Source organism: Chenopodium album, chromosome 19, assembly GCF_948465745.1.
Source record: "Chenopodium album chromosome 19, dcCheAlbu1.1, whole genome shotgun sequence".
NCBI lineage: Eukaryota > Viridiplantae > Streptophyta > Magnoliopsida > Caryophyllales > Amaranthaceae > Chenopodium > Chenopodium album.
Window position 1 is genome coordinate 11,893,605 of NC_137852.1, and position 10,414 is coordinate 11,904,018.

Sequence of the window (10,414 nt, forward strand, 5' to 3'; positions counted from 1 at the left end):
AGCAAGTGTGAAAGAAATAGAGAGAGGAGCAATTTACCTAGTTTTTGCTTTGAACAAACAAAAATGGCAATGACAATGGCAATTGCTTCCCTCTCTTCTTCATCCTCATCACCTCATTTTGTAAGCAATTTTTATTCCTATTTATCTATCAGTCTCTCACACACATTGCGCATATATACATTTTTAGAAATGAATCCTCAAAAGAATGCACCTAATATATAGTGCATGCTTGAATCTCATGAGTCGTTCTATAGATCGAGTATTTTGCAAATAATATTGTCTACCACTAAGCTAGAAGTGTGTAATATGGTTAGTCTAGACTCTTATAACTATAGATTGTTGACATTTATTATTTTTGATTTGCTAAGTGTGATAACGATAAAAAACGGATACAATTATTTCATATATGAGTTGGGGGTAAGTTGGGAATCCTATATAAATAACAAATGTGCATAAAATATACTTGTATATTCTTTAATTAATTTTTTGAAGCTACTTTTTTTTTTTAAAAAAAAAAATTATTTAGTTGCGCCATATTTACTTCAGTATAGCATTATTCACATCTTTAGCTCTTTAATGTATATTTGTATATTAGGAAAATCATAATCATGTAATTTGATTAAGTTCTTGTCAAGATAGATTATTCATATTAATATGTATTAGTTAATATTAATTATTTATAATTTAAACTTATACTTCTTATGTAATTATAAATAAGGAATGATCAAATTGTGCATTAATTATTAACAAACAAGCAAAGTTATTAACTTATTATAATACAGTATACAATAAGTATATTGCAAACTATCTCTCTCATTTCCTTTTCTTAGTGGCATAATGTACACTAGAAGGGATATAGTTTTTTGTAGTGTAATGAACGGAATAGTATACTTTTATAATTATAACTTCGTCTTCACTAAAAAAATAAAAAAATAAAAAAATATAACTTCGTTATATAATCATTGAAGAAATTCGTAATTTGTAAATTATGCTGTTTAAGTCCATGCTTTTGCTTCGTTAGATCTTTATCTCATAATAATTTCTTTCTTCCTTCTTTGGAACAGAAGTTGGGCTTTGGATTTTCTCGTATGAGCTCCTCAACCAAGGATAGAAGCTTAAGGGTGATTTCTCTTTCTAAGGCAAGTTTTTTTCCTTCCTCTTCATAAATCAAATCATTTGGTCACATTGGTTTTTGGTTTTTTTTTTTTTTTTTTTAATTTTTTTTTTTATTTATTTTTATTTTTAATTTAATTTATTTATCTAAATTGATGATTTATTTTTATTTTGCTCCATTTACATTATGATCTTAAATTTTATGATTAGATATGGCTTGGTTTGATGTAGATTGCAAATTTGATCTTATTTGTACTATAATCCCTAAAAAAAAAATATTAATAACATATCGAACGAGATGCCATTAATATCATTCCAAATATGGAAGTCTATAATCTTGTAATTACACAATTTAAGATATTTAAGGAAAACTAAATGCAAATAAAATAACATGCATGATATGATCCGATTATTTCTGAAATACAAAATAAGCAAATATCAACTTAAACAAGTTGAATTAAGCATAACATTAGAGTTTCTAGCTTATCAAGTATATGTTTAATTATTTTTAGTTACTATAAAAGCTTAAAATAAAGGGATTGGTTTGGGGGCTGGACTGCTGGAGGGTGGTTTCGTCATGGTGGAGGCAGTTTCAAGCGGGTTTTGTAGGTTTAGGAGATAAAACAGGTGGTTTTAGGGGTATTTTGAGGTGGGTCAATTCCAGAAAATTAGGTAAACTTTTAAAATGGGCTAGTGATAGTAATTTGAATATTATTTTACCTTTTATTAGATACAAAGTTTCTTACAACATTTTTTAGTAGGTAGTTTTTCAAAATTCTAGATTTTTAGTTAGTTTTGGACACTTAATATTGTTGATTTCATTCCTTACGTTAGCTACGTAGATTTTCTTTCTTTCTTTTTATTTATTTTAAATATTAACTTTATTTACGTAGATCAGACATCATTAATTTGAAATAGATGGACTAGAGACTAATACTATTGTACAAATATTTCTAGGAGCCAATAGTACCATCAATATTTACTATAATGTGATGCATGCAGTGATGTAGACAATAAAGCATGTACATGAATTTGTTCAGGCAATATAATAATCAAATGAAGTAATTTAACAATAGTATTTTCTTGCGTTTTATAGTTTGCATATAAATTTGACCCTCTCTCCTTTCTCTAAATACTTTAACAAATAAAAAGCAAGTGTTTCAGCTAGTTTTTGCTTCTTGTCAAAAAAAAAAAAAAAAAAAAAAAAAAAAAAAAAAAATAGTTTTTGCTTTGGACAAACAAAAATGGCAATGACAATGGCAAATGCTTGTCTCTCTTCTTCATCCTCATCACCTCATTTTGTAAGCAATTTCTACTCCTATATATCTCTCACACATTATTGTACATGCATGTATTGTTAGAAATAACAAATAAATCTTCAAAAGAATGCACCTAATATAAAATATATATAATGCGTGCTTGAATCTTCCAAAAAAAAAAAAAATGCACCTAAATTTCAATCACACACATTGTGCATGCATGCATGCATTACATAAATCTTCAAATTATAAAAAAAAGTGCACCTAAACATTTGTTGAATCTCATGATAGAGATCGAGTATATATTCTGCATATATTGTGAATAACTTTTGTATTCATCCGGTGTACAGTAATTTACTGTATATTTGGGTTCATTTTTATCAAATTTAAGGTCATTTTTACAATTTTTGGGTAACTTTTATCAATAAAGTATAAAACATAAATATTTCGTAACTTTTATTTATGTCAGGGTAACTTTTGCTCATTTTAGGAGTAACTTTATAACGGATGTACAATATTTGTCATATAATTTATTGTACATCCGATTTATTTAAAAGTTTGTCATATAATTTCTATCATTTAATTATAAATTAGATGTGTGTGATTTAGTTAATTAAGCTAATTTTCTAGATTACTTTAGAACATGTATGACATTTATTAGTCTTCATTTGCTAAGTGAGATGGATAAGAAGAAAAAAGAATTATAACGGGTACCCTTTGTTTGTAGAAGTGAAGCGTAAGTTAATGATCTTAAATATTATAATATTATATCATAAATGTACAAAAATACTTTCTTACTATTCACATCATTTTAGTATAGTCGCTTTTTTATTGTTTGTAATTAAAGAATAACTAGTGAGTGACCTCGGCCGTTGCCCCGAGTTGCTACTATTGTAGAGGTACAATCAATAAATTTTTTAGAAGGCTTTCCAAAACTGCAATTGTCATTGTCAAATCAAAATTGAGTTATTCTTTAAATATAGTTTTTTATTTTGATATTAAACCTTGTGGTTTGCACTCATATGAATTTTTTTCAATACAAATAACATAGTTGATATTGGCTTAGATGGTTAAATAGTAATATGTGTAATAAGAGGTTTAGGAACGATTTTTAATATGCGGCATACGAAGTAGAGAATAAAGAGTGAAGTAGGAAATAAATATTTGTTTTTTTTTTTGTAATAATTAAACCATATGGTTTAAAGTTATAAATATTTCTTTTTCATAATTATAACGTGTTTGATAATTAGCTTAAATGGCTAAAGAGTCAATTTAGTTGTAAGTGGTTTAAGGTTCAAATCCTCCTATCATCATTTTTTTTATTTAGTGATGGTGTAGTATGTGGAGATGTTGGGTAGGTGACATGGCGCTGTCAAATGTTTGTGAAGTGCGTGGCGTCATGAATTCTTGGTGAAGTGTCGTGGCGTAATTTGGAAGAGGCTACGTGGCGCATAGACGTTTTTATAAACGCCTTTTAATAGATTAGTATAGATAATCATGTAAGTTCTCTTTAAATTCATAAATAATTCCTAATAATGTGATCTGTCATAATATATATATTTTAACGTAATTAATAATTGGTTAAAGTTCAGCATTAACAACATACATAGTTATCTACGTAAAATATACATTAAATAAAAATTCCGTAGGAAGTACATTGCTAATTATTTTTCTTAGTGGCAAAATGTGTCCTAGAAGGGACTATGTTTTTTTTTGTAAAATATATTTTGAAATTAAGTTTTTATGACCCATAATCGTATTATTTTCATAGGAGTACAGTAAGTCAAATAATTTAGGCAAATGGTGTTTACCCCTAAATGATAAGGAGAAATTATGTTTTTGACACAAAAAAATAATTTATCCTTAAACAAATAAAAAAAAATGGGAAAATGATAATTTATGACCACACATGATGACATGAGGGAAGCACGTGGAAATTAAATAATTAATATGGACACTAATGGGACGACGCAACTAGAAAATGAAATTAGATCAAATCAACTTTACCGAGTACATAAACATTAAATATGAAAGTACTTAAGTACGTACTTGTTTAGTCGTATCTCGCATTTTAAATTGATCATTTTCTCTCTTTTTTACTAAACATTGATGTCTTGAGATTAATCTACTACTAGTAAGTAGTAACCAATTGGATGTTGGTATAGTGGTGATTGAAACTACATTTGGTAGAGACGATCTGTGTTCGATCCCAATATCATACTACGAGTAGTAATAAGATACATCTACTGATCTGAAATTGTTATGGGTAGATCAAATATTTTCTCTAGAATATTTTGTATAATTCTTGCAATGATCTACATTGCATTGGTCAACGCATTTTTTAATCATTAATTAATGTGTAATCCGGGTTTTGCTTAAGGGACTAACTATGAATAATTTTTATCTTTAATTTTTTTTTTTTTTTTTTTTTTTTTTTTTTTTTTTTAGAGACTATTTTTTTTTTTTTTTCAATTTTGTATATATATATATATATATATGTATGTATATATATATATATATGTATGTATATATATATATGTATATATATGTATGTATATATATATATGTATATATGTATATATATGTATGTATATATATATATAAATTTTTATTTATTGAGGTTTGGTGTTCAAACCTAAAGGATAGTTTTGCAATGATTACAATAATTTGGGTTAGCCATTATTGTAATCATTTGATTGTTACTATTGATATATAGTGCTTAATTTGTACATTGATGTATTGACTAATAAATTAAGGATTAAAAGACCCTTTTTGGTAAAAAAAAAAAAAAAAAAAAATTCTATCAAATGATGGCCAATTAACTAGATTGGATATAAAAGAAAACAAGACCCTTGTTAAATTATATAAAATATAACCCAAATCATCAATTAAGAGAGGCTGTATGTTGTTAGAAATCAGGCTGATTTTTGCTATAAACATCTTATTGCAGGAAAGTAACGTTCTTGAACTAAGTAGAACCAACCAAGATGAACACCAAAATGCAAAAACATGGCCAACTTCGAACAATGATCTGATAACTTACCCAATTGAGATACCAAAAGAACCAAAGATCACTCCATTAGTTACTGCACTTGAAAATGCAATCCAAGAAAACTATGCAAGTTTCCAATTTCCAGGACATAATTTAGGCCTTGCAGCTCCATCATCATTAACTCGACTCATCGGTGAACTACCCTTCCATTACGACTTGGGAGAAATTGACGGCCAGTTTACCCCGGAAAGCCCGATTTTAGAAGCAGAGAAGCAAGCTGCAGAGGTGTTTGGTTCATCAAAGACATGGTTTCTTCTAGGAGGTTCAACTTGTGGTGTACTTGCAGCTATTATGGGTACTTGCAACCCCGGGGATACGTTGATTCTGCCTCGAAACTGTCATATATCAGCAATCTCTGCATTGTTCTTGTGTGGAGCTATTCCTAAATATATATTCCCTGATTATGATTCTCACTGGGATGCTGCAACTTCAGTCTCTCTATCAGAGGTATGTTCACATCGAAATTGATCATTAGTACACCTCGATATTTTCTTATCTGAACTTATTAGCGCTTATCTGATCTGAACTTTTTATATATAACAAAAGTACTTATGGGATACCCTGTATAATTTTTATGAAAGGTTGAGAGAGCAATCAAGGAATCGGAAATTGAAGGCCGAAAACCAGCTGCAGTTTTCATTACTTCCCCAACATACAATGGAATATGCAGTGATGTAAAAGACATAGCTACATTGTGTCATTCACGCGGTATACCTTTGATTGTAGACGAAGCTCATGGGGCACACTTCGGCTTTCATCCACAGCTTCCGGTTTCAGCTCTTCAACAAGGCGCCGATGTAGTTGTGCAATCAACTCACAAAGTGTTGATGTCACTAACTCAATCATCAATGTTACATGTATCACAAAGTTTACTATTAGACAAGGAAAAAATCAACAGATGCCTTCAGATTCTTCAGAGCACTAGCCCAAGTTTTCTGCTTTTAGCCTCACTTGATGCTACTGCAGCACAGTTGAAAGAAAACCCGGAAATTGTCTTTGACAACGCGATTCAGCTAGCAAAAGAAGCTAAAACTGCTCTGAAACAAATTCCAGGCATATCAGTCCTCGATTTTCCTAACACAGACCCCTTAAGAGTGACTGTTGGTGTTCATGATCTTAATGTTTCGGGTTATGAAGCAAAGGACTTCTTGTTCGAGGATCAAAGGGTAGTCCCGGTTTTAACTGGATCTCGTTCCATTACATTTTTGTTTACTCCAGGAAGCTGTAAAGAGCATGTTACTAGACTAGTCGCGGGGTTTGTGAACCTGTCATCGTCATGCATCCTACACAAAGCTAAGAAGCAGGGGATTGAGTGCGCTAAAATACAACTATTTGTTGATATTGACATTAAACTTACTCCTAGGGAAGCATTTTTTGCTAAGAAAAAGAGGGTTGATATAAAAGACACCCTTGGGAAGATCTGCGGCGAGCTGATATGTCCGTATCCACCAGGTGTTCCGGTTATGATTCCAGGTGAAGTGATAACAGAAAAAGCCCTGAATATATTGTTACAAGCTAAAGCATATGGTGCTAGAATTACTGGAGCTTCTGATCCTAATTTGTCATCTATTTTAGTGTGTGAGGTATAAATGAACATGTGTGGTAGTGATTATTATTAAATGTTTGAATTTGCATGCTTGATAAAGATTGAAGTGTAGTTTTGCTTGATAAAGATTGAAGTGTAGTTAACAGTGTTGATTAATAAATTTATATGAATTTATTCTTATCTATTGTAACTCCAAAGAATTGTATCTTATTGTTAATGTTAGTTAGCAAATTATTTTATTTTTAGTATGAAATACTAATAAACTAGTCATAATTAAAATGACCACTCTAAAATAATTGTTTATCATTATTGCAACGATTTAGCATTGGAAAGTTATAATCAATTATCTTTAATTATGGGATTGGTGACCTTCTCTTAAAGGAATTTATTCCCCAACATAATGCTCTTATATAATATGAACGAATGATTTGTTGGTAACATTAATATATGAAAAATTTGTTAATTACTACATCAAAAAGGGGACTTTTGTGAATTACTACCCTAAAAAAAATTATCAATTACAGATTAATTCTAGTAACTACTACTTTTTTCTTAATCAGCTTACTTAAGCTCTTAGTGACATTATTATTCGTCTAAATTGTAATTAATAGCTTTTAAACCTTAATTAATCCCTTGCACCACCCACCCACCACCTCCAGCAGCCCTCCTTTACCACCTCCGGCAGCTCCCTCACAACAAAATCCACCCCCTCTTGGTCATCCACCACGAAACTTACCTCTAGCTACCGCGAAACCCACCATAATCATAGCCCCTCCCTTTGCCCCAACCCAAACCCATCCCCTCCCCTTTCCTCAACCCCGATTACCGCCCCTTCCCTTTTTCAAGCCCCCGAAACAGCCTAGCCACGTGATAGGGCTTTGTTTCATTGTGTAGAATGGGAGGAGGATGGGTTTTGTAGTGATGGAAGGTGAGGGGGTGGGAATTGTGTGTCGAAGAAGCGGAATAGAGGTGGAAATCGTGGTGGGGGAACAAGAAGAGGGGGTGGATTTTGTGGTGGGGAAACGGGAGGGTGGGCTTCGTGGTGGGGGATTGAGCGCGGGGAGTGGGTTTCATGGTGGAGGAGCTGTCGGAGGTGGTAAGGAGCCAAATGGGGACTGCCAGAGGTGGTGCAATGGTGGTGGGAATGTGGTGCTAGGGTTTATTTAAATAATTAAGGTTTGAGAGTTACTAACTAGAATTTAGATGAATAATGATATGATCATTAAGAGTTTAAGTAGGTTGATTAGTAAAAAAAAAAAAAAAAGGTATTAATTGCTACAATTAATCAGTTAGGGGTAGTAATTAACAATTATTTTTAGGGTAGTAATTCACAAAAATCCCTTTTTTAAGGTAGTAATTAGCAAAGTTTCCTTTGGGCATGTTCACATTTACTTAATTTCAGTTCAGTTTAGCTCTAATCAGTTCAGTTCAGTTCAACTCCAATCAGTTCAGTTCAGTTCAGCTCCTAATTTCCCTCTCCATAAAATATTCATTTCAACTCCAATCAGTTCAGTTCAGTTTAGCTCCAATCAGTTCAGTTCAATTCAGTTTAGTTCAGCACAGTTCAGTAAATATGAACAGACCCTTAATATATACACAAGTTTACTAATTTATGACACAACAAGTAGCCAGCACGTTTTGCTTAAACAATTTATTAGGGAGGGGTTACTTGTCAAAAATCATCTAATCAAGCACATTAGTGGTTGCCATCCTCCGAGGAAAAAGGAAAAAAAAAAGGCTTTGTGTAAATTGGTAAACGATTCTAACTTAAACAATTTGAAGTTTGACTGGTTTAAACTTATAAATAAAGACTTTTGACTTGCAATAATAATTTATTTTTTTTTTTTTTTTTTTTTTGGGGGGGGGGGGGGGGGGGGGGGGTGGGGTGCTGTTGTAAAGAGATTAACAAGATAGCTAAGTCCCTTCAAAAAAAAAAACAAGATAGCTAAGTGTCCTAGGAAGAGATTTGATCAAATGTTTAGAATACTACCCCCCAATTTTTTACCAACTAAACTAGTTGATATCAATTTTTGGATTTAACTATAATATACTAGTGTAGCTTTGTTCATTTGACCGGCGTATGAGCCACCTACCAAAAGTCATGTGAATGCTTAGCTAATTAGACTGGAAGAAAAATGGGTTATCAAATTATTATGAGAAAATGAAGTACTACCTTAAATCGATCGATCTTCCAGACATGATGTCTATAATGTTCCTACATTCAGTAACCATCCAAATGAGCAAATTTTTCGATATGTCATGAATGTCCCTAAAATGTATAGCTAGTTTATATCTTACGAAGCATTAAGCTTTTGTCCTCTTTTTATTTCAAAAGCAATTTGTCCATTTAAGATCATGTACAGATGGAGGAATGTAACCTAGCTAGGATGTATGGACAAATATAAAGTGTAATTTTTTCTATAAAAATGGGAAAAATTAAAATATGTAAGTTGTTGCCTAGAATATATAATCACAAATATATACTAGGAAAAATTAGAAAAAATAATCCCAACTTTCATTCATTTTGGTAGAATAATTCTAACTTTGGATTATTCTGGAATAATCCAAACTTTAGGGGGTCTTGTTTTTCTTCAATCCCAAACCGGTCAACAAAAGTCAATGACCTGTTGTAATAAGTTATGTGCCACGTGTCAAGCTGCAATTGGTCTAAAAAAAGAAAAAAAATTAATTTTTTTTTTAAAAAAAAGTGAAAACCCTTAATTCTCTAATAACAATCGTAACCCCCAACACCACCTCCACCTGCCACCGGCGGTCGCACCAACTCCTCCCTTCCCCTACCCCAACTGTGCGCCGCTTTCCCCCCAAACGCCCTGTGCCGGAGTTGCGACCCATTTCCACCCAAAATTCCTTCAATTTCAAGTCGAAACACCCTAGAAACCCCTCCCCCACTCCCAAAAACCCCGAACAGCCACATTCTTACCGTCGAAAATCCTAGCGGCTTGGGTTTTCGATGATGGGGGAAGGGTACTTGGGGGTTTGCGGGAGTTAGAGAGAGTTCTAAAGGGGGTTTCAAGTGGTGGTGGTGGCTTGAAAAAGAGTTTTGAGTGGTGGTGACGGTTGGAAATCGAGTGATGGTGCCGGCAAAAAGGAGGGGAGGAAGGTGGGTCGCATCACCAATGTTGGGGGAAGGGGAAACCGGCGTTGGGGGTGGGGGTGAAACCGGCGCAGGGGAGGGAAGAGTAGCAGCGGCTGCCGGAGATAAGTTTGTGGGTGGCCAGATGGTTTGGGTGGTGGTTTTTTTTATTTGTTTGATTTTGTTTTTAAAATTTTTTTTTGTTTTTATATTATTTTAACCAATTAACGCGTGACGTGTCACTTAAAAAAAAAATACAAAAAAGAAACCCATTCAACCGGTAACCGGTATTTGGGATTGAAGAAAAAGAAGACCCAAAGTTCGGATTATTCCCGAATAATTTAAAGTTG

The 10,414-nt window shown here is 32.4% G+C and overlaps 1 protein-coding gene across 1 annotated transcript; it reads left to right on the forward strand.

Annotated features, from left to right (window-relative positions):
* LOC145595040 (uncharacterized) lies at positions 1-7,060 on the forward strand. Its single transcript, XM_081651394.1, has 4 exons — positions 1-120; positions 1,065-1,139; positions 5,323-5,871; positions 6,006-7,060. Exons 1-4 carry the CDS (start codon positions 64-66, stop codon positions 7,011-7,013), a joined length of 1,689 nt encoding a protein of 562 aa, XP_081507520.1. The 5' UTR covers positions 1-63; the 3' UTR covers positions 7,014-7,060.
* Positions 7,061-10,414: the final 3,354 nt, after the last annotated feature.

Bases quoted from the DNA above. Each gene is read 5' to 3' on its own strand.
- LOC145595040 (XM_081651394.1), top strand. From the start codon at position 64: ATGGCAATGACAATGGCAATTGCTTCCCTCTCTTCTTCATCCTCATCA. The intron at 121-1,064 runs GTAAGCAATTTT...TCTTTGGAACAG, and splicing joins CATCCTCATCACCTCATTTT to AAGTTGGGCTTTGGATTTTC. The intron at 5,872-6,005 runs GTATGTTCACAT...TTTTTATGAAAG, and splicing joins CTTCAGTCTCTCTATCAGAG to GTTGAGAGAGCAATCAAGGA.